Source organism: Camellia sinensis, chromosome 13, assembly GCF_055761805.1.
Source record: "Camellia sinensis isolate YWXY chromosome 13, ASM5576180v1, whole genome shotgun sequence".
NCBI classification, from domain to species: domain Eukaryota; kingdom Viridiplantae; phylum Streptophyta; class Magnoliopsida; order Ericales; family Theaceae; genus Camellia; species Camellia sinensis.
The window spans coordinates 118,602,923-118,626,467 of NC_138973.1; the positions used below are offsets into that span (position 1 = coordinate 118,602,923).

General features: G+C 35.5%; 1 protein-coding gene across 9 annotated transcripts; it reads left to right on the plus strand.

Moving 5' to 3' along the window:
* Positions 1–17,044: 17,044 nt before the first annotated feature.
* LOC114307264 (non-structural maintenance of chromosomes element 4 homolog A-like) lies at positions 17,045–23,273 on the plus strand. Of its 9 annotated transcripts, none has more exons than XM_082903261.1 (12): positions 17,045–17,416; positions 17,520–17,567; positions 18,339–18,442; positions 19,348–19,411; positions 19,525–19,615; positions 19,818–19,874; positions 20,586–20,676; positions 21,014–21,233; positions 21,309–21,419; positions 22,012–22,069; positions 22,719–22,811; positions 23,037–23,273. In XM_082903261.1, exons 7-9 carry the CDS (start codon positions 20,596–20,598, stop codon positions 21,344–21,346), a joined length of 339 nt encoding a protein of 112 aa, XP_082759387.1. In that variant the 5' UTR covers positions 17,045–17,416; positions 17,520–17,567; positions 18,339–18,442; positions 19,348–19,411; positions 19,525–19,615; positions 19,818–19,874; positions 20,586–20,595; the 3' UTR covers positions 21,347–21,419; positions 22,012–22,069; positions 22,719–22,811; positions 23,037–23,273. The 9 variants fall into 9 exon arrangements, 7 of the variants coding, with proteins under 7 accessions (XP_082759387.1, XP_082759386.1, XP_082759385.1 ...); XM_082903260.1 differs by having other exon boundaries at positions 21,328–21,419; positions 22,719–22,822; positions 23,037–23,262; XM_082903259.1 differs by having other exon boundaries at positions 21,328–21,419; positions 23,037–23,260.
* Positions 23,274–23,545: the final 272 nt, after the last annotated feature.

A 23,545-nucleotide genomic window follows, 5' to 3' on the forward strand; every position in this document is an offset into this window, starting at 1 on the left:
TAATTATTGACATGGAGGTACTATGGGGATAGATGATTTATGTTATTTTGGCATCTTGAAGTATGTTTTTAAGATTTAGGTTAGAATATTATTTTTATATGTTTTTTGTTACTGGGTTATTTTGGTAATTTTGGTTTACTTAACCTTGTATTACTTGATGTTGGAGTAATCTCATCAACTAAGTCATTCCATTTTATTTTATTTTTTTATCAACATCAAAAAAGTTTGTCTCATAATTTGACAAATTGGACCAGACTATTAATTTTGTTCTATGAGTTACTTCTAGTAGAGCCATAATTTTCTTGCTAACGATTTTAAGATTGAGATATTTTTATCTGATGATGATTTTCATGTTAGTCTTGCATAGGGTGCTAACCATTTGTTGTCCATTAATATCTACTATTTTTTTTTTTCCAGTAGCATGACATAATTTTCCCCCCTTTGCGTCCCTTGTCCTGGTCTTTAGGTGTTTGAGTTCATTGTCTAGAAGCTTTATGCATTGAGAAAACCCAAAACAAATATCCAGATACTTCAACAGAGTGCTCTTCTAAAATATATCTGAGTGGTCTCTTTGCCCTCACAATGGTGCTTATATCATTTGGATACCTGGTATACATATTATTTAATTTTCTTTGATTAAAATTATATCCATTGGCCGTTAGGGGGCTATGTTTTCATTGATAATATGTTTTTTCGATGCTATTGCTTCTATTTTGTTATTTGATTTAGTTCTGGTACATTTATTGTATGCAAGCTAGTTAGAAATTTACAGTGTCATTCATGATGTGAATTCATCATGAGTCAATGACTTGGTTGTTTATTGGAATTAAGTTTACTAGCTGTTAAGTTCCTAGTATTTGGAACTGGTGTATTGGGCCCAGTGGCAATATTGGAACTATCGTGGAGCGGAAGTCGGTGTTTGAATCCCATAAACTTAAAAAATGTTACTGTTAGTACTTGAGAGCTCGATGTCTTGTTTGCGGATTCTTTTCTGATTTCCTTCTCTTTGCATGCTGATTTTTTCTGCTTTTGTTTTGCTAATCTTATTTCATCTTCCGTTTCTGTTCTTCTATTAATAAAGGTCGAGATGGGAAAAGGCCTGACATGGTTTGGAGAGTGAATAATTTTAGAGAGATTAAAAAACATAGCGACAAACAGACCATTTAAGCGATCAGTTGTATTCACATATCTTATTTTTGTTGTGTACTCAAGTTGCATTGAAGACTCTAATCGTTGTACATTGTGCAATGAGGGAGGTAGATCCTACATTTCATGAAGAACTCATTAACTATAGCCGGAGCAGAGAACTTATTGTGAATGTGTCACATTTCAGGGATGATTCAAGCACAAATGGTACTGCTTAATCTTTGTTATATTTTAATCACTGGAAGTTGCAGAATGAGGAATTGACTATGGAGATTTCTGATGTTAAGCATGTGATTATTCTGCTTGGGTTCGTAACTATGCTTTATATCTTGAGGAGTGCCAGGAATGCCTCCACATACTAAGGTCTCGTTTGAAAACAGGCTAATTTAGTAACTTTTTTGGCTATTTCGCTAAAATATGAGCCTAAAAAAACTAATATGTTTGGGATGACTTTCTGGGTTTTTACGAAAAAACGTGCAAAAAGTAGAGAGAAAAGAGAATTTTTGACTTTTTGGTATGGATTGCTGGCTTTTTGGCTAATTTAGTAACTTTTTGACTTTTTGACTAAAAAAGAGGGTTTCCAAATGAGGCCTAAGTATGATGTCCAGACTGATCACTCGGTATGCATTATGGATTTACCAATTGAAGCTAGTCTTTTTTTTAAGTGCTTTTTGCTCTACAAACTTATGGCTAGAACCTGAATCTGAAATGATATTACCCCCAACAAACTAGACCATGACTTAGATAGGCATTTACTTTGCATTTTGCAATGGCCTTGGAGAATAGTCAATTATAGGCTGAATTAGAAAATTTCACAGAGAGAGAGAGAGAGAGAGAGAGAGAACACAAGGGTGTTCACTAGTAATACATATCCTTCATACTTATCATTTCGTCGACAGAGAACTCAAATGAATTGAAACACTAAAATCTCCGTTTCCAGTCAAAGCTATCGACAACGAGTTGGTTATAATTATTACTGTTATTATTACTATGGCTACACTTATGAATGGTTTGCCAAATTAATTTAATTTATATTGTTGTCTCTTGATATAAAATAAAATATGGAATTCATTAACGTATAGTTTACTTAGTTTTTTATTTCAGTAGAATTATTTATGTTGTAAAGGATGGCATGGTGTCTTCATATCTAGACCTTTTGTAATTGGATTATAGGTTGATGCTTTAATGGTCGAAAAAGGAAAGAAAGAGTGTTAGGAGTCTAGTAGTAAACAGATTCCGAGGTTGCAAGTTTCACACAACTTGTTATGGAAGTCCTTCACATTGTGATTTCATGTTGGTGTCTTATTTGTTGTATTTATTGTCTCATCACTTCTTGTTCAGTATGGAAATGACTAAATGTTGGTGTCTTATTTGTTGTGTATTTATTGTCTCATCACTTCTTGTTTGGTATGGAAATGACTAATGAGGATAATGGGCATAAGTTTTCATTTATATTTTTTCATTACAATTTGTTTGTAGCAGAGAACCAAGGATCTACACACTGTAGACTTGCTTAAGCACTTACCTGCTTTGCAACAGCTTCTTTTTCGCCTTCTTGCATCCAAGTCCTAATGCTTCTGAGTTGTGCGTTGTTGTATCAGATTGGTCTTGGAAGCGGGAGTGTTGTACTAGATGGGCTGGGGGAGTTGTAGGTGTATTGATGTTAGGTCTTTTTGTCCTGTTTGTTTTGTTTGTTTTGTTTTCTTTTGTGGTGTTGGTATCTTGCCAACCCTTTGGCGTGAGCTCTCAAATGATTGGTTGGTGCTCTCCAACCTAGTTGGGATGAAGGGTAACACTCTGATGCTCAATGCTCTTCGCCTTTACTTTATTGATGTAATCCATTTTTTGATATCAATAAAGTTGTTTCCTTTTGCTTATCAAAAAAACAAAAAAGGTGACGTAGTGATCCATTATGATAGTCTTCATGGTTTGTCATTTTCAAGTACATATACAGTGATTTTCATTTTAGTTCTTTAATCATAATAATTTCTATTATTTTTAGGCGATGTTGAGCATGTGCATTTGTGCAGCTAGGGCGAGCAACTGGAAATAATTTATTAATTCAATGTGCTTATAATCGTAAGGAATTACTGAAAGCTGTATCCCATAACATTTTTTTTAACAGATGTTACACTTTTCAATACGTTATGATATCTTCGCATATCGATATTAGAGCTTATTATTAATACTAAAACAAGTTATAATATATATGTTATTTTATTTGTACCGTCGATATTTCTATTTTGTTTTAGATACAAATTTGAATTCTTGAATTATAAAAAATTATTGGTATTGTTGGAGGATGTTTTATATATTTTTGTAAAAAATGTTTGGTTGACGTTGTATTGTTACATAATACATATATATTATTATTCGTATATATGATTTTGTGGATGTGTGTGAATGTAGATGTATTTTATTTTTAAAAATGTTAATAATTTGTATAGGGAATGAATTAATAAAATATATATTTATTTTATGAAAATAATTTTTTTGCGACAATAATAAATTGTTGCTAATGTAATCATCATTTATTTGCATTTTATTAGCGACGGATTAACCTGTTTCATGTACATATTAGTTCAAATCTTTAGCGACAGTTTAAACTGTCGCAAATACGGTATTAATTTAATTCTAATTTTTTGGCGACGTTTTAGATCGTTGCTAATAATACTTTTCGCGATGTTAAATACGGTCTCTAAAAAAGTTTTGGGCAACGACAACCAAAATCGTCGCTAAAAGTGAAGTTTTTTCCCCTTCTTTTATGTCAGATTAAACCTTCGTAAAAACCATTGATTTGCCATCGCTACAAGAAAAAATTGACAGTTTGTAACCGCTACAAATATCTTTTGTCACGCCTCCTTCCGTCACTTCCCATTTCCTGTCGCTATTTCGTCACAGAAAAGTCGCTTGTGATGGCATGTGAACCTTTTGCGATGTTTATGACTGTCGCAAAAATTCTGATTTTTAGTAGTTATATCACTTATTAAAATGGATTATGTTTATACTTAAAAATATACATTTTCAATTATAATTTTTTTTCAAAAGTAAATTACGTAATAAGATGGAAATTTTGTAACAAGTTACTTAATTATATTTATAGAGAAAGATATTAATTAAGATTTTTATATCGTGTTTGTTAAGCCATCATTGACAGGTGGCAAGTCCACTGATATATGTAATACACATAAGGCCACAAGTGTGAAAATAGATGAGGAAAATAGCTAGTCTGTTAGTAAGTTTACTAGATAGTAAAGAGAGGTTAGTCTTATCTAGTTAGTTGTAACTACCTACACTTGTATATGTATGTGGTCTGCTCATCTTTACATTCAATGAGAATCATTTCATATCTTTACACAGAGTTTATCATAAATATTTATATATTTATATATATTATAAAAAATAGTGATTATAACATTTTCAAATAGTTAATCATTTCATATCTTTACACAGAATTTATCATAAATATATATATATATATATATATATATTATAAAAAATAGCGATTATAACAATTTCAAATAGTTAATTTTACTAGACGAAGACATAGTAATAGTTAATATTTTGATAAATTAATGCAGAAAAAAATATGTTCAATTATATTTTATTCTCAATTATGTTGACAAAAAATGTATAATTAATAGTAATATAATTTATTTTTTTGTACTGGTATTAATCAAAATTTATAATCTTATAATTTTTTTTGATGAAAAATTATATGTGTTTTTACTCCTCCAAAGCTCAAACCCGTGTATATATATATATATATATATTGTTGACTGCTGCTGCAATAGAAATTTTATCCTACTTTCAGGTACTCTTTTCTATACTTTTGAGTGTGCAATTATAAATATTTATGCACCAAATGATGTGGCGGCCAGAGGAAAGCTCTGGGACAGCCTGCTCTTGTTAAGAAGGGATTTTCCTAAACCATGGTGTTTAGGGGGGGGACTTCAATGAAATTAAAAACATGGGTGAAAGAAGAGGGTGCTCTAGAAGAGACCGAGGTATGATAGATTTAAATGACTTCATTGATAGATGTGAGGTTTCAGACCAAAATTTGCTAGGAAGAAAGTTCACTTGGTGCAATGGCAATGATGGTGGAAAATGGAGTAGGATAGATAGGTTTATGGTTCATCCAGAATAGCTGGAGCATTTCAAAGTAAAATTATGGGGTTTACCTTCTATAATTTCGGACCACTGCCCATTATTACTGATGAAGGATGAGAGGGATTAGGGTCCTAGGCCATTTAGATTTATCAATGCTTGGACTAAGCATCCATATTTCTCTCATTTTGTGAAGAAAGTGTGGAATGAAACAAATGTGGTGGGTTGGGCCGGATACAAGCTCCAAGTTAAGCTGAAATTTTAAAGCTAGCTCTTAAGCAGTGGAATTTGGAAGTGTTTGGGAATGTGCATACCAAGTTGAAACAAGCTGAGGTTGAGTTGCATGCCTTTGATTTGGAAGATGAAAACAGAGAGCTAGATGAAGTTGAAAAGAGGAGGAGGGCTGAGGTGAGGGGGGAATTTTGGAAGTCAAGTAGGATGGTGGATAGGGTTTGGCTACAAAAATCTAGACCAAACTGGCTCTTGTATGGGGACAAAAATACTAGATTTTTCCATCTCATGGCAAATTGTAGGCAGAGCAAGAACATGATAAGTTCAGTTATTGAAAATGAAGAAGTGGTTGATGATCCCTTAAGAGTGAGGCAGATAGTGAAACTTCATTTTGTTAAGCAATTTTCGGAGTCATGGTGTAGACGCGCTCCCGGGAACTCCCCGACATCCGCGCGCGCGACGAGGCGGCGCGAATCTCGCTTTGTTCTCTGAGCTACTACAGCTCAGACTCAAAGTCACGGTTCTGAATCTAATCTTACAATATGCGATGTAAGACCGATAAATCACCAAAGAGTCCAAATCCGGTAAATCGTTTTAGAAAACAGATTTTTAGAAAGAAGTGCCAAACATGGACTAATTTGTCAGGTACAGAGTCACCACCTAAATATTTGATTTTGGGAGAATTTAGGAAACCCTGACTCATGCCTAAGGCCACGTGTCCGTCATCACCAAAGTTGCCTCGGCTCGGGAAGTTGGGTACGAAAGGGGAAGGTCATGTAATAAGCACCCCCGCTTGCCCGATCAAAGATTGGCCTGTACTAAACATGATATTTTGTTTTGAAAACACATGCGTTCTTATTCTGGTTAATTAGCTAGAATTACTATGTTATTCGCATAGCAAACAAGTATAGACTAGACCGCCTAAGTTGGAACAAAATATTGCATATTCGTTTGTTTTGAAAATGGTTTGAAGTTTGCTACTCGCAAGTAGGCAAAATCGAGGATTTCAATGAATTGTTCCAATTCAAGCAGTCCAACATTCACCCACAAGCATTCAGGCAGTTATATCAAATAAGCAGTTAGCCTCATGGCAAGCATGCTTTCATGGCAATCAATAACACACATGCAGTATGCTAAAGCGTAAATAATCACAGTGTACTCCAAGCCAAAACAAAGAACTAGTTAGAAATCATGCATGATCCTAGTTCATGTTAAAATGGCTAATGCAATACTTGCAAAATGCAGCTAAGATAGGCGCGGCTATTCTAAGATGGCATGTGAAATGCAACTTGATACATGTATTCAAATTGGAATTAAAATACAATGCAGTTAGTATGATGCGTCGAGCCCGGTGCATGCAATACAGATGAATGGATGCATGCATGCAAGCATAAGGTATGCTAAATGAAATATGCCCTAAAACTAACCATCGTAAGCGGTTAAGTAAAAGGAAGAAAGAAATGGGAGTTGGAAGACATGCATCACATACACGCACGCTTATTACAACATTACGCCCTCTCGAGGGAGAGACCAAATAGGACGCTAACTAGCTAGTCTAAGCTAATTAAACTAATTATTACAACATAATTAATTAACTAATCCTAGTTAACTAATTATTACAAAACAATTGAAATAGCTAAACGCATTAACTATTAAAGTACAAAACAAAGCATAAGCTAGCTATCTAAGCATGGCAGCTAAGGAAAGCAATAAAAGCAAGAGGTCCTCAGAGGGAGAAAACTGGATGCATGCTCAGTCGCTTCGTTCGGAAATCCAATGCGATGCCCCGATTTGCCTCTGTTTGCAATTGTCCTCAAAACCTTGCACAAAGCTCCAGAAAGCTGAAACTCCACCTTGGGAACCTGTGGGAGGGTGGCCGACCAGTTGTTGCTCTCTTCAGCCACTGGCCGACCACTTTCTTTGTTGAAAGCTAGAAAAAGTGGTCGGCCAGCTAGTTTTTCTAGCTGGCCGACCAGTTGTTGCTGCTGAAGTGCAATTTGCTGCAACAGAGAGCAAGAAAGGGCATGGCAATGTATTTGCAAGATATGTGTGCACAACCACCCTCCCTATCATATCATGAACTCAAGGGAGTGTGGTTCTCGACCCTCGAGCCATCAATTGCGCATTTCAATGCGTGATGGTGTAGACACCCCATTTTTGACCGACCTTAAGACTCAGACGTCATCGATTGAGCACATGGTGATGTTGCATATTGTGCTCGTTCTGAGGTTGCGGAGTCTCGGCTGCGAGCCTTGCCTCCACACTTCGGGGCTCTTTTGTGCATTGCCTCGGTTTGCGAATCGGGTCCTGTTTTCTCTATTTTCTCTATTTTCTCTTCCCGAAGGGAGGGAGAGGTCTCGTAGACCATATCTTAGTGGCCGTAGGCTACGTTTCGTGGTCGTAGGCCATTTTTCCCGTTTGGAGCCCAGTTTTAGATTTTCGGAGCCGTCGGCCGTGTGCCTCAGTTCGGGACCGCTTAACTACTTCCGGTTGCTCCGGTTTTTGGCACACCCCTTATTTTCTCCCTTTAGAGGGACACTGTGGCCTAGGAGACCACCTTCGTGGTCATACGCCACTTCCGGTACCTACTAGGCTGTTTTCGGGGCCCTAGACTGCGTGTTTTGACCCCCGAACCTTCGTTTTACATCCGTCTTGGCCCATTTTTGGCAGGGACCCTATTTTCATTACTAGGGAGGTGGTAGGATGTTGAGAGGCCAGGTTTTCCCCTGAAAAATCAGTTTTCTCTTTTTCTCTCTCCAAAAGTCGATTTTTCTGACAGAAAGCTAGTTTTTCTCACTTTTGAGCCACATTTCCTGGCTTTTCATACCACCGTTGTGTTGTGCTCATCTGGGAGGCCACCAATATGGGTAGGCCGACCAGTAATTCTTCTTGACCCTTTTGAACCTTGCTAAAAAGCTGGTTTTCCTCTCTCTTGGGTCACATTTTCTGGTTTTCTACCATACAGCTGTGTTGCACTCATCTGGGAGGCCACCTTTTTAGAGTGGCCGGCCAGAAATTCTTCTTGAACCTTTTGACCCCTGGTCGGGCGACCAAGGGGAGTGGCAGGCCAGCCACTTGAACTGGCCGGCCTGCTTCTTGCTTTTTGCCCTCTTTGAATGCATCATAGCTGTGCCAGCTATGAGGCAATTGGACCATCCTCCATACACGTGTATGGAGGATATGTGAAGCCCTTTTGGGATATTTTAGAGCCTCTCCTCTATAAAGGGGAGGCTGATCTTCTATGGCAAGGCTTGAACAACTTTGAAGGCTTACAACTCTCTCTCTCTCTCTCTCTCTCTCTCTCTACATCTCTACACTTGAGCTTCCAAACCCTAGTTTTCTTGGACCATTTGCACTACAACCCTAAGCACCGCACCTCCTCCATCCATTCCAGCACTTTGGGACTAATTTTCAAGGGTTGAAGGTTTACCACCTTGGTCCAAAAGCTCCAGCTTTGCTGCTCTTCAAGGGTAAGCACCTATTTCCCTTAAACTTGCATTTTTTTGCTCCATTGATTAGCCTTACTTTCAAGTATTTTTGGACTTTGTCATAAACTAAAAAGTGTCATAGTTTGAGCTCCTCTTGAATATTTATTAAGGACATTTTTCTTTTTGAGGTCTCCTACACCCTTGTATGCTTTGTCCCTCTTTGTAGGCTTATTTTGCATCATATGTTAGCCCTACTTGTGAGAATTTTCGAGATTTGTCATAAACTTGAAAAAGTTTCTTTTGAGCTTATAAACAAGTTTGTTTAAGATACTTTCTCTGTTTGGGGTCATCTACCCCCTTTCATGCCTTATTTCCTCATGTTTTGAGCTATGCATGTGAGCACTTGCACTGGCCTTGATTTGGCCTTTTAGCCACTGAAATTTTCAGTGGCTTAGATGTGCCTTTGAGCTTCAAAATCATAGAGGGGTGACCCTCTCACCCCTCATTCTCTTTACTCGCTTTGTTGGCCTCCCAAAGGGACCCTCACTTGCATGTTATGAAGTCACTTTTTAGGCTCAATTTGGTGAGTTTCAAGGCCTTCCTTAGCTCTGTCTGGAGCCTCTTTGGTCTTATTTTGTGTCCGTAATGCATGTGTTGAGCAATTCCATTCAAGGCCTTTTGAAGGGGCCTTTCATTGTATGCTTCATTGACCCATTTTAGAGCCAATTTGGTGAGTTTTAGACTTGTAATATTTGATTTCCAGAGTTGGTTTTGCCATGCTAAGTGTCCTTGTTGTATGTGTTGAGTAACCCCTTGCATGGCCCTCCAAAGAAGCTCATCATTTTTGTATGCATTGGATGCATTTCAGTGGTTATTTGGGGTTTATTTGGCATGAAATACTTCTATTTTTGGCCGGTTGGGTGAGCCCTCATATGCTTCATATAGCTGTAGAACAACTCATGGTTCACTAGCCTATGTTGCATGTTGTTTTGACCCTTCATGTTGGCACCTTTTGGCCATGCCTTGAACTGATAATGTGCTCATTTTGGACTACCCTAGCTCTATTTTTGGGTCTTGTGGTTGAATGATGTTAGTTTTGCATGCTTGTAGTTCAATGCACTTGCCTATCTTCGAGTTTTGAGGTTTGTTACATGCATGTACTGAGATATTTCCATGTTTTGAGCCTATCATTCATCACATTTCAGAGCTTGTTTGAATGCCATGTCACCGTGTTTTCATTTCTTTAAATGCGTTTGAGAGTCGGGCTTGTATGCCCCATTTACCGACCATTGAATGAGCTCCATTTCGTCGCATTCCGAGCCATCATTTTAGGTCAGTTTCCCACCATTTCAGACCTGCCTAGGGTCTGTTTGGGGTTGGTTTTGCTTTTGGTGCATTGCTTCGGGTACCTCTAGTGTAATGCACTTCACTAATTTCGGTACCCGAGCCCCCCAGCTTGCATTGTGTGCCATATTTGCATGTTTCGGGACCATATTTCATGCTATTTTGGAGCTGTAATTTATGCTATTCCATATCATGCATTATGTATTCGTAGAGTGACATTCCATGCCTTAGGTTCGGTCCTTGGTATTCGTGCATGTGTGCACACATTTCGGTTGTCTTATTTTCATGTGATGGCCACTGATGTGAGCGTGGCTGAGGTCCACTCATGTTGGTGTAAGTCCATCATGCATTATGTATGCCATTTCATAGCATTGCGTATGCTAGGTTGTATATATTTATTGGTTATCGACTATTTTTTTTGTATACTTGATCCAGCTAATAGTGATGGTTGGTTATTTACTGGGCTGTCTAGCTTACCCTTATTTTATTTTTCAGATTCTGAGGAGTAGAGCTGTGCAGGGTTTTTACTTATGGGAGTGCCGAGAGTAGGACTATGATTTAAGTATTTGGATCATTATTATTATTATTATTTTTATTAGTGGACTTGGTGGACAATTTCATATGATAAGAATTATCTATTTGTATGGTTTTTAGCATTATGATATTTAAGGATTTAATTTGAGTATTTTACATTGTGGGTTATGTGATTGGATTCTTAGCCTTGCATTCTCACTTATATGAGTGTGCGGCGTTGTCACAGAGCTTGGGGCGTGACAATTTTATGGTATCAGAGCCAGGTTGTAATTTTAAAAGTTGGTATAAAATAGTGGTGAGATTGGGTAGATGTAGTATTGGGAACGCTTATAATTTGATATAATATTAATTTTATTTACATGTTATAGGGACTTGAGAATAGAATAAGATGGGGTTTTATTATTGATGCATATAAGTTGCAATGAAACATGAGGAGACATTGGCAAATATGGCTAGGAATACACACCAGGGTTAAACGAATCGACGGACTGGTAATAATAATCGGTGAAGGAATGTGACTAATATTGGTAGTGGTTCTCAAGCAGTCGAAGAAAATCAGGGGCAAGAGTTGAAGGAACAATTACAAGAGTTACTAGATAAGGGCTTTATTAGGTCTAGTGTTTCTCCTTGTGGTGTGTCCGTTTTATTTGTGAAAAAGAAGGATGGTAGTTTTCACCTTTGCATTGATTATCAAGAGTTAAACAATGTGACAATTCGAAATAAATATCCTTTGCCTAGGATAAATGACCTATTTGATCAATTGCAAGGAGCACAAGTCTTTTCTAAGATTGACCTTCGTTCTAGATATCATCAGTTGAAGGTTAAGGTGGAAGATATACCTAAGACAGCCTTTCGAACTAGGTATGGGCATTATGAATTTTTAGTGATGTCGTTAGGGTTGACCAATACGCCTGCAACTTTTATGGATTTAATGAACAAGGTATTTAAACCCTTCTTAGATCAGTTTGTGGTAGTTTTTATTGATGACATTCTTGTGTACTCAAAGAGTAAAGAGCAGCACGAAGAACATCTGAGAATAGTGTTGTAGTTATTAAGGGAGAATAAATTATTTGCTAAATTAAGGAAGTGTGAATTTTGGCTGGAGAGTGTATCATTTTTGAGTTATGTGATATCTAAAGATGGGGTGTCTCTTGACCCCAAGAAAGTGAGGCGGTAGTAGAGTGGAATAGGCCTACTAGTGTCATTGAAATTCGTAGTGTCTTGGGTTTAGCAGGATATTATAGAAGGTTTGTTAAGGGATTTTCTCGAATTTCTATGCCTTTGACTCGTTTAACACAAAAAAGGGTTAAATTTGAATGGTCTGATGATTGTGAGAAGAGTTTTCAGGATCTAAAGAGTCGATTAGTGTGTGCTCTAGTACTTATAGTTCCGCCCAGAGATGAAGGTTTTACCATCTATAGTGATACATCGAAGATAGGCTTGGGTTGTGTCCTGATGTAGAACGATAAAGTAGTGGCATATGCGTCTAGGCAGTTGAAGCCATATGAGCAGATTATCATACGCATGATTTGGAGTTGGCTACAGTGGTGTTTGCATTGAAAATCTAGAGGCACTAATTGTATGGGGTAAAATGTGAGATATTCATTGATCATAAAAGACTGAAGTATATTTTCACTCAAAAAGAATTGAATATGAGGCAAAGGCGATGGTTGGAGCTATTAAAGGACTATGATTTGACTATCAGTTATCATCCAAGAAAAGCCAATGCAGTGGCTGATGCCTTGAGTAGAAAGACCCTGAGTAATTTGGCTACCTTGATCACTGACCAAAAGAATATCTTGGAGGACTTGCGAAGGTTAAATATCGAGATTAAATGGCATAACCATGGAGTGCAGTTGGCAAACCTTTGAGTTCAACCCACATTGATTGATAGAATTAAAGATGCTCAGGGAAAAGATCCTCAGTTGCCACTACTACAAAAATGGTTAAAGATCACACTTTGACAAAAAAAAAGATCTCACTTTTATTGGAAGTGTGATAAAAAACATTAGATTGATATTTTAATCACACTTAATTTAATTGAGTGTGATAATATTTATTTTTTATGTCACTTTTCAATTAAGTGTGATTATATACATATATTTTTTAATCACACTTTCTAATTAAAGTGTGATTATATATACACTTCTACTTTTTAATCACACTTTTTAAACAAGTGTGATTATATTTATATTTTTTAATCACACATTCTAATTAAAGTGTGATTATTTATATATTTTTTAATCACACCTTCTAATTAAAGTGTGATTATATATATACTTCTACTTTTTAATCACACTTTTTAAACAAGTGTGATTATATATATATTTTTTAATCACACATTCTAATTAAAGTGTGATTATTTATATATTTTTTAATCACACCTTCTAATTAAAGTGTGATTATATATACACTTCTACTTTTTAATCACACTTTTTAAACAAGTGTGATTATATATATTTTTTTTTAATCACACATTCTAATTAAAGTGTGATTATTTATATATTTTTTAATCACACCTTCTAATTAAAGTGTGATTATATATACACTACTACTTTTTAATCACACTTTTTAAATAAGTGTGATTATATAAATGTTTTTTAATCACATATTCTAATTAAAGTGTGATTATTTATATATTTTTTAATCACACTTTCTAATTAAAGTGTGATTATATATACACTACTACTTTTTAATCACACTTTTTAAATAAATGTGATTATATATATATATATATATATATTTTAATCACACATTCTAATTAAAGTGTGATTATTTATATATATATATATGGTAAATTACACTAACACCCCCTCAGGTTTATGTTTATTACAGTTCTCCCTTCACGTTTTGGAAATTACATCTCCCTCCCTGAGGTTTAAAGTTTCATTACAGATTCTCCCTTAGCAATTTAATTTTTTTAAATACTAATTTTTCCCTTACTGGGTAAATTACATTGACACCCCTTACATTTTAGAAATTACAATCCCCTCCCTAAGGTTTAAAGTAGCATTACCAATTGCCCCCTCGGTTAGTATTAGTTGGAAAAAAAATTCATTGAAAAGAAATTAATTGGAAAAAAAATTATTTGAAAAAAAATTAATTGAAAAAAAAATTGTTAGTAAAATTTTTAAATTTCTGTTTAAAAACCAACATAAACTTATTTTTTGAATTTACATTTTTTCCTGAAATTTACAAACTGAGACAACCATTTATAAATCAAAAAAATTATCAAATAAGTTTTTATGACAATTTTTAAAATTTTTGTAAATATAAATTGGAAACTGAAAACGAAATGGTTACCAAACAGGCTTCAGATGGTAAAAATGTCGTAAAATGAACAAATAATTAAATAAGTTACCAACATAAGAAACGACTTATCAAAAGATTCTTAGGCTATGAATGGTTTGAATTTTAGAAAAAAAAATTAAAAATTAAAAATTAATTTGGTTAAGAAATAAAAAATAAAAAATAATTATCATTTTTAAATAATTTTTATCTTTCGAGTGGTTAGAAATAATTTTTTACAAATTAAATTGAAACAGCTATACATATGTATATAACCTGCTCAAAAGTTAAAATGATAATTATTTTTTACCCTTAAATGATAATTATTTTTTAGTTTTTATTTCTTAACCAAATTAATTTTTAATTTTAAAATTTTTTTTCTAAAAATCAAACCATATATGGCCTAAGAATCTTTTGATAAGTCAATTTTTACGTTGGTAACTTATTTAATTATTTGTTAATTTTTACAATATTTTTACCATCTAAAGCCTGTTTGCTAAGGTGTCATTTGGTAACACTTACGTTTTCAGTTTTCTTTTTATATTTACAAAAATTTTAAAAACTCAAATAAAAACTTGTTTGGTAAATTTTTGATTTATAAATCAGTGGTCTCAGTTTATAAATTTGGCCAAAAAATGTAAACTCAAAAAATGTGTTTTCGTTTTGAGTTTTGAGTTTTTTTTTTTTACCACCCAACACTAGCCACCACCCGCCACCATTTTCCACCACCTTCTTCCGCCACCACCACCCATCCCCCCACCACCTGCCACCACCACTCGCCACCAACACCCACCTGCCAGCCACCACCACCACCTGCCACCCACTCGCCACCACCACCCACCTGCCATCTACCCCCCACCCGCCACCCGCAACCCGCCACTACCATCCACTGTCCGCCACCTACCCGCTACCATCACTCAGCACCCATCTACCACCACCATCCACCACCCGCCACCACCAGCCACCCACCACCACCACCCCACCAGCCCTAAATAGGTGTGATTGTATAAAATATTTCAATTTGATTTTTATATATAATATACAATTCCCAAATCCACGCCTCTATTCTACCCGTGAATGATAGAGACGACTCACTACTAGAAAATGAGGCTTTAGACACGAAACTTTTTCACCCATTTTTTCATCTTCCTATTTCTCTGTCTCCGTCTCTCTTCTCTCTCACTCACTCATCACTCTTCTCTATCTGTCTGTCTCTCTCTTTCTCTCTGTGTCTCTGTCTCTCTTATTTTTCTCTCTTTCACTCATTACTCTTCTCTGTCTGTCTGTCTCTCTCTTTCTCTCTGTGTCTGTCTCTCTTATTTTTCTCTCTCTCACTTATCACTCTTCTCTGTCTGTCTGTCTGTCTGTCTTTCTCTTTCTCTCTGTGTCTCTCGTCCATCTCTCTTCTGTCTATCTCTCCTATCTCTCTTCTCTCTCTGTCTCTCTTCTCTATATCTCTCTTACTCATCTCTCTCTGTCTCTCTCTCGTTTATCTCTTTTCGTTCTTTTTTTCTCTCTATCTCTCTTTGTCTATATCTTTTCACCTATTTTTCATCTTTCTCTCTCTCACTAATCACTCTTTTCTTTCTGTTTATCTGCCTCTCTCTCTGTCTCTCACTTATCTATCTCTTCTCTCATCTCTTTTCTCTCTATCTCCCATCTCTCTCTATCTCTCTCGCTCAACTCTCTTCTCTCTATCTCTCTCTCTGTCTCTCTCGTTCATCTCTCTTCTTTCTCTGTCTCTCACTCTCTATCTCTTTATCTTTTTGTCCATCTCTCTCTCTTTTCTCTCTCTCTCTCTCTCTTTCTCTCCTACTGTGTTCGCGTTGCTCACTCTCTCCCTTCCGTCTTCTCTATTTACTAAGCTCCCTCTCGATTTATCTATCCACTACAAGAAAATGCACTTTTAGCGACTACTTTGTCTCTCTCTCGCTTATCACTCTGTCTCTGTCTGTCTCTCTCTCTGTCTCTCTGTCTCTCTCTCTATCCTCTATCTGTCTCTCACTCATCTCTCTCTCTCTCACCACCCATCTCCTTTATCACATTCACCACTACTGCAAACGATGTTCCACTACCACTGTCGTCACTTCACCTCTACGACTACCATTACTACTACCATTGCCACCACTACCACTACTACCACTACTACTACTATTACCTCTCTTTCACCATTGCCACTTCATCTACTCTACCACTACCACAACTTCACCACTAATCTCCTTCGCCACCGCCACCACCACCACCACCACCATTATCTCTTATCCACCACCTTTACCACTACTGCCACTACTACTACCATACCTCTCCTTCACCCTTGCCACTTCATCTACTCTACCACTACCACAACTTCCCCACTAATCTCCTTCGTCGCCGCCACTACCACCACCATCATCTCTTATCCACCACCTTCACCACTACTGCCACTCCCTCTCCTCTACCACAAAAAATTAGTTCATGATTTTTAATAATAAAAAAAATGGGCCGTAGAAAAACATTTTTCATTGACCACAGAAAATTAACTTTTATTTTAGTGAAAATTTTTTTTCATTAAAATATTACACCTACTTCTACCAAATAAAAAATAATAATATTTTTTTTCATTGAAATAAAAATGAAACAAATAAATTTTCAATCTTAGTAACTAAAAAAAAAGGATTTTTTTTTTAAAAATTCATTAACTACAAAAAAAAATATATTTTTAACAAAAAATAATTTTTTTTGACGACGATAACCCCCGTCGCAAAAAAAAAAAAAAAAAAAAAAAAGTTAAACAACATTATTTTGTTATTTAAATTTTATTTTTGAAAAAAAAAATAATATTTTCATTCCCGCCCCTTTTAATTTTCCATTCCCGCTCCTTTCCCCACTTTTTTTTTTCCCATTCCCGCTCATTAACCCACCCAAACCCAAAACAAAAAATCCCCAATCTCAACCCCAAAAATCCTTAATCTCATCTTACCCCCCCCCTCTCTCTCTCAATCGACGGCGAGCGGCGGAGGATCAGCCGAAAGGGCAAACGAGCCCTAGCCGTTCAGATATTCGAAGCTCCTTCGAAGCAATTTCGAAGCTCCATCGAATCTCCGTTGAAGATTCAGTGATTTCCAGCGAAGATTCAGATATTCGAAGCTCCATCGAAGCAATTTCGAAGCTCCATCGAAGCTCCAGATCCAACCGATTTCGAAGCTCCGTTGAAGATTCAGTGATTTCCATCGAAGATTCAGATATTCGAAGCTCCATCGAAGCAATTTCGAAGCTCCAGATCGAACCGATTTCGAAGCTCCATCGAAGCTTACAGAGCGAGACCACTTCATCATTCTTGGCTATGATGGCCTGTGGGGGTATATCATCTGTCCACTATCTCTTTTGCCTTCATTTTAAAACTATTTTGTCAACACACTTTCCGAGTTCTATTATAAAGTTGATGTTGTTAACAACTGTTAGGTTTTTGGACCAAGTGATGCTATTCAATTCGTTCACAAGCTGCTTAAGGTCAGAATGCATCTTTAACTTCCCAACTTTTGCCCGTTTCATTAGGATTGATGTGGCGTTTATTCTTTTAATTGTAGTTGAATATGTATATTCTCTTCCTGGTTACATAACAGTGAATTTGTCCATTCTCCTCCTAATTGCATTTAAGTGAATATGCACATAATTGTTGCCCCAACGGTATTCTAGAATAAGGGCCCTGGATGACTAAATTTTTTTTTATGCTTAGAATATCACTCTCCTTTTTTTTGTTAGTTAAAATTCAATGTAAATCAAATGGACTGATTCAATTACCAACCTGTTTATTATCTGAGTAGTACACTTGTTTCCTTTCATTCTGACCAAATGCTTTAATACTGTGAGTGATATCAGGCCCTGTTTGTTGCAGCTTCTTTGTGCTGAAAACTGATAATCAGAAAGTAGAAGTTAAAAGTATCCCTCCCACATACTTCTGAATAATCATATTTTTTTCAGCTTGTTGAAGCTATGTTTGTGTAGTATGCAAAAACTTTATCAAAACACTCTAAACAAAGTAACCTGCAGTGTTTGTTACAGGCTCCCAAATGGACTCGGGATACATATATATTATATTGCTCTGTAGGATTCTTAGACACCATTTAATGGCCAGGACATTTGACTTTCTGTCATGTCCTATAATTTATTGGCCTACTCATTAATCAAGGTGTTTCACATCCCCAAATTTCTTTTCACTTTCTATATTTCAATGTGATTTTATCATGGAAACTATCTTGATGATGCTATATTTGGTTACAGTATCCTGTGTATTTTGCTTTTGAGGATGACGATATCAATGTTGTGTTAGCTGATGTCAAGAAGAATGATGTTACTAGTCAGCCTGCTACTGCAACCACTGGAGGGTTAGTTGATTATAGTCTGCATGTTTTGAGTCATTTAAAACTAAGATCTTCTAGATGTTTAACCTCAGAGCACTTTATGATTATTTTGATTCCCCAAATTTGGTTCTCTTGTGTCATATGTTACATAATGTCAAACAGATATTTAGTGTTTTCACTAGTAATGGCTGTAATGAAACAAATAACTGAGGAATTGGCTTTGTTCCATTAATAGTGGGGGCAACCAAAACCTTTATGGTGAGAGTATATCATTTTCCTGACATGATGTTCCATTTAAAGCAGGGGCAACACCTACTTTTATTGTAAGAGTGATTCATTTAGTAACCTAAAAGATGAGGCAAAGGGGATGGTAGCCTAGTTTCTCAATTTTGACATTCCAGAGAGAAAGAAAATGGCTTCTTTTATGCTCTCTACAGTTTCAATCTACTGGTTGGTTAAGATTCTTCAGGTCCTTATGCCTTTAGTATGATCAAGATGAAACTCCTAAAAGTAAAGGGCCATATTCTTGGCAAAATCTATTCTTTCGGGGGAGACTCTTGGCCCTTGATCGTTTCCTTTTCAACCAGTTTACATTTTGTAGCATGTTTCCCATGAGTGGGAGGTTCCTTTTTTGTTTGTGCATCTCCTCCTTGCCTTTGTTTATTCTTTTCAAGGGATCAAATAGCATGAGTTTGCTTTTTGTATGGGTTCTTATGTGATTTCATATGATTTGGGGAGGGTTTATATAAAAAGGACACCTCCTTTTGGTGCTACCCCTTTTTAAAATATGTTTTTGGTGGTTATTTTTTGCCAAAACTAATTTTCATGTTTTCAAAAAGAATTCTGAAAGCAAATTCTGAAAATCAAACCAAACAAAAGTGTTCTTGATCATTATTGCCAAGATTAATGTATTTGTAACCCTGTTGCAGTGTGTCTGTTGAGAAATTTCCTAAAAACCGAATGCTCGGTGAGCGCGAGATTGTTAATGGGAAGGTGCATTGTCCTATAATCCTCTGCTATTGTTTCACTCATGTTTCTCTTCTTTTTGTGTTGTATGTATACATATGCTTATGTGAATGTAATTTTAGTTTTCCAATTCTCTACAGGCTGGTAAATATGTGTGGTTAACTTATGAAGTAGTTATATGAAATAGTATTGAAGGTTGGAGATTCCATCCGTAGTTGTGGTATCAATCAAGTAAGTTTATTTTGCTTTGTCGCAATTCAGAAGTTACATTAGCTAGTGCAAGCAATTATAGATGTTAGCTCTTGTAATTGAGGCTAAATTTGAGCTTCGCCATACCATGGCGCAATTTCATTCCAACTAATCCTTCATTGGTTTAAATTGATACTTTGCTTCAAAGTTTCATGCTAACTCTACCGTCTAATCACTTATAAAGGGTGCAAGATGTGGAATCTACGGTGCCAACTGCATGAAATGGATCATAAGTATGCAGGTAAAGTACCAATACACCTACCAAAGAGTTGGTTTTTGTTCCAAATACAGTGTTGTGACCTTTTACATTTTTCTTCTTTTGTCTTCCTCTTTATCTGTGTGAAAGTGCTAGGTTATGTATTTCTGTAACAGTAGAGTTCTGGATGAGTGAAACTAGAAAATGATTCTTTTGAGTTTTGAGGTCTAAATTCAAGTAGCCCATTCATCATGATATGTATATAAAAGCATATTTTGTGATATCTTTCATAGTGTAGGGAAAATTAGCAGTGGCTGCTTCCATGGGGTAGCTTTCCATCAAGTAGAATGTCATGTTTGGCATTAGACCATAGCTTGTTGCAGATGGAGAGGCTCTAATGAATCTTTCTAGGACTTTGTTGACCTCTGTTAAATCACATATCGGAGGAGGTGTTACCCCATCGGATTTCATATATTGTTTGCTGAGAGACTTCACAAAAGTACAAGGAAGAAAAGGAACCTCGGACTTTGAAGCTGCCCACAAGAACTCTATCCTCTGGAAAGAAATTGGCTTTGCTGTTTCACCCATTTTCAAGAATTTCTGAGGGTGCTGCACCATGTGACTGTTGTCACCCCTCTCTAATCTAAAAAAAGGCAGCAATAATTAAGGGACTTTTTGCTTCCTCATCTCATCATCTTTATTTGTAAGCGACTTTTTGTTTTGTTAACACTTTCTGTTTTCCCTATTTCGCTCAAGGCTTGGACCTATGCAAACTGAAGTTAAGCAGCGGAACGTTGCAGTTTACAGAAAACGGGCAAAACAAACTGAAAGTTCTCAGCCCCAACAGGTATGTATAATTGTGTTGCTATATATATTGACTGTGGAAAACTTGATGATTTTCAAGTTTTAGCATTTGCTTATTTACCGAGTGCTAAATTTCTCAAATTTCTTTTCATAATTTTTAGGAATGTAACAGCGTTAAGTACTTAGACACACAATTTTAGTTGTTTACTATGATGATTTATTTCTTTAGCTCATTCTAATATTTGCGTAGTCGAATAATCTTTTGTGAGTGCATTGCATTATTTATACATGAGATTTTAACTCATAAAATTCAAATCTAGTAATGGTGCCAGGTTCTTTCAACAGTATGTATTCATTCATGTAAATTTCTTGTGCAATAGCTCGGTAATACTGGGGCAGAAGAAAAGAGGGCAGATACTGACGAGAATATGTTTACCATGTTCGACATCTTGAAGAGCAAGAGAAGGGTTAAACTTGAAAGTTTGATATTGAATAGAAAATCTTTTGCACAGACAGTGGAAAATTTATTTGCTCTGTCTTTCTTCGTCAAAGATGGGCGGGTTATAATGGTTGTGGATGAAAAGGGCTCTCATCTTGTTTGTAAGACACAACAACTCATAACAACATCCATTTGAGAATATTGTTTAGTTATTTGTTTTTGTATTATATTTGTAGTTATTGACTTTCTTTTCAGCGCCAACAAATGCCGCTGACGCCCCTTCTGTTATGTCGGGTGAAGTTGCTTACAACCATTTTGTCTTCAGATATGATTTCAAGGATTGGAAGGTACAAAACTAAAGAACTTTATTGTAATTGATGTGCATATAAATAGAAATCATCATGTAAATGAGATGGTATGAAACTTCTATAGAACTTAGATGTTAGATTGAGAGAGAAATGAATAGACCTACTTTTAAAGAGACCATGTTAAGGATTCAAAAGCTTAAGGTAATTCTTTTGCATAGTTATCATTTTTGGTGTAAAGGAAATTTTTTTCCCTGCATCCTCTTTTCTTCTCGTAGATTCCATAGGTGAGCTCAATTTTTGTTTTAGGGCCATTTTGATCTCTCATAGTTTTTGTGTGAAGTTGGAGATTGAACGTATTAATGAGAAAAAACTTCATGAACCTCTTTTTTATTTTTTTGATAAGTGATTTCATGAAATCAAAATCTTAGCAGATGTAGCTCATCTTCTTTCCAAAAATAGAAGTGATAATAGTCAAACAGAATGATCAAACCTTTTTTCCATTCCCTTGATGTCATAGATTACTCCTTTAATTTATTTATTTTACATTGACGAGTTTGACAGACATACTGTTTATTATATGGCTGTTTCTTCACTATCATTGCTTTCTTCCCATGCTTTCTATCTTTGGCAGTATTCGTGAGAAATAAATCTGTTCAGCATTCACTTGGACTTGGGGAGTCCTCAATTAGGTTAGTGCTTACCTATTTGTAGAGATATTAAAGTAAATTTATGTTTTGAGTTCCCAATCATTGCCTAGGAAATTCTTATTTGGAGATATAGTGCAAGGCATTTCTTATATGTTGGTATATGGGAGGGAGAGGGAAAAAAATATTAGCTATTAACTAATTAATTAACACATTTCATGTTTGGCTTCTAAACACTAACACAAAAGTAATGGACTCTACTAATTAACATGAAATCTCATAATACAAAAAAATATTAGCTATTAACTGAAATTTGATTGAGTTTATTCACAAAGTGCAAATATATTACACAAAAGTACATAAGAACCGAATTGGATTTCAAATCATATGCTTCCAAAATGCAGACCTTGTTTGTCGACTCCCAATACTTTGTTCAAGTGGAGATATTATTATTATATGGGTGCAGAATAGCATGTGATTGTGTACCCGACCAATAGTGTTTTATGATTTATTCAAAAAAATTCTAATTTTTTGAACCATTGAAGCATATACCCTCTTATTATTTTGCGGATACACAAACCATTGTGTGTGTTGTGAATTATGTAATTATTAACATCTTTTTGAAAATTCTTTATGTACTTCGATTGTTTATTTCCTACAAATGCAATTTGTGCGATGATGGATTTTTTGGCAGTTGGAGAGGAGTTGATGCCCCATGGGGATTTTTCGAACATTGGCAGTTGACACTGAGCCATTGACACTGAGCTGCAGGGAAGTCATGACTCTGGTAATTTTCAGGTTAATCTTGGCATTTATCATTTTTAAATACTATGCTCATTAGTGACCTCCTAATTACAATGCCATTGACACTGAGCTGCAGGGAAGTTACTTCCAAAAAGATTAAGATCAACCAGAAATGATTAATGTTCCTATTTTGGTTTGCTGAATTAACTTTTTAGTTTATTCATATGCATCAGTGGTTTTTGGATTAATTTGTGTTTTCTTTTTTCAGGTCAGAAATTTTTTGGAGAGATGCAAAATATGGTCCAAGAATTAAAGAACTTAGTTTTTTTAAGTTTTTTCATTTTTTAATATATGTAAGCACAGTTAATTTTTTTTTATTTAATTCTTTTGTATATACTTTTGAATATTTAATTTCCATTTATGAAATATATGATGTTATTCTATTCAATACGTGGTTATGATTCAAAATATAGTATATAGTGTGTATTACGTTCTTCAAATGTGCATTCAAAAATAATATTGATTATTTTTCAAATATGTCGAATCTTTTTTTTATCACAGATTTTATTAGTTATTAATCACACTTAAAAGATGTGATCTAAATGTTATTAATCACACTTAAAAGATGTGATGTAAATATTTTTAATCACTTAAAATGTGTGATCTAAATGTTATTAATCACACTTTTTAAGTGTGATTAAAAATGATCATTTTTAATCACACTTCCAAAGATCACACTTAAAATGTGTGATCTAAATATTTTTAATCACACTTAAA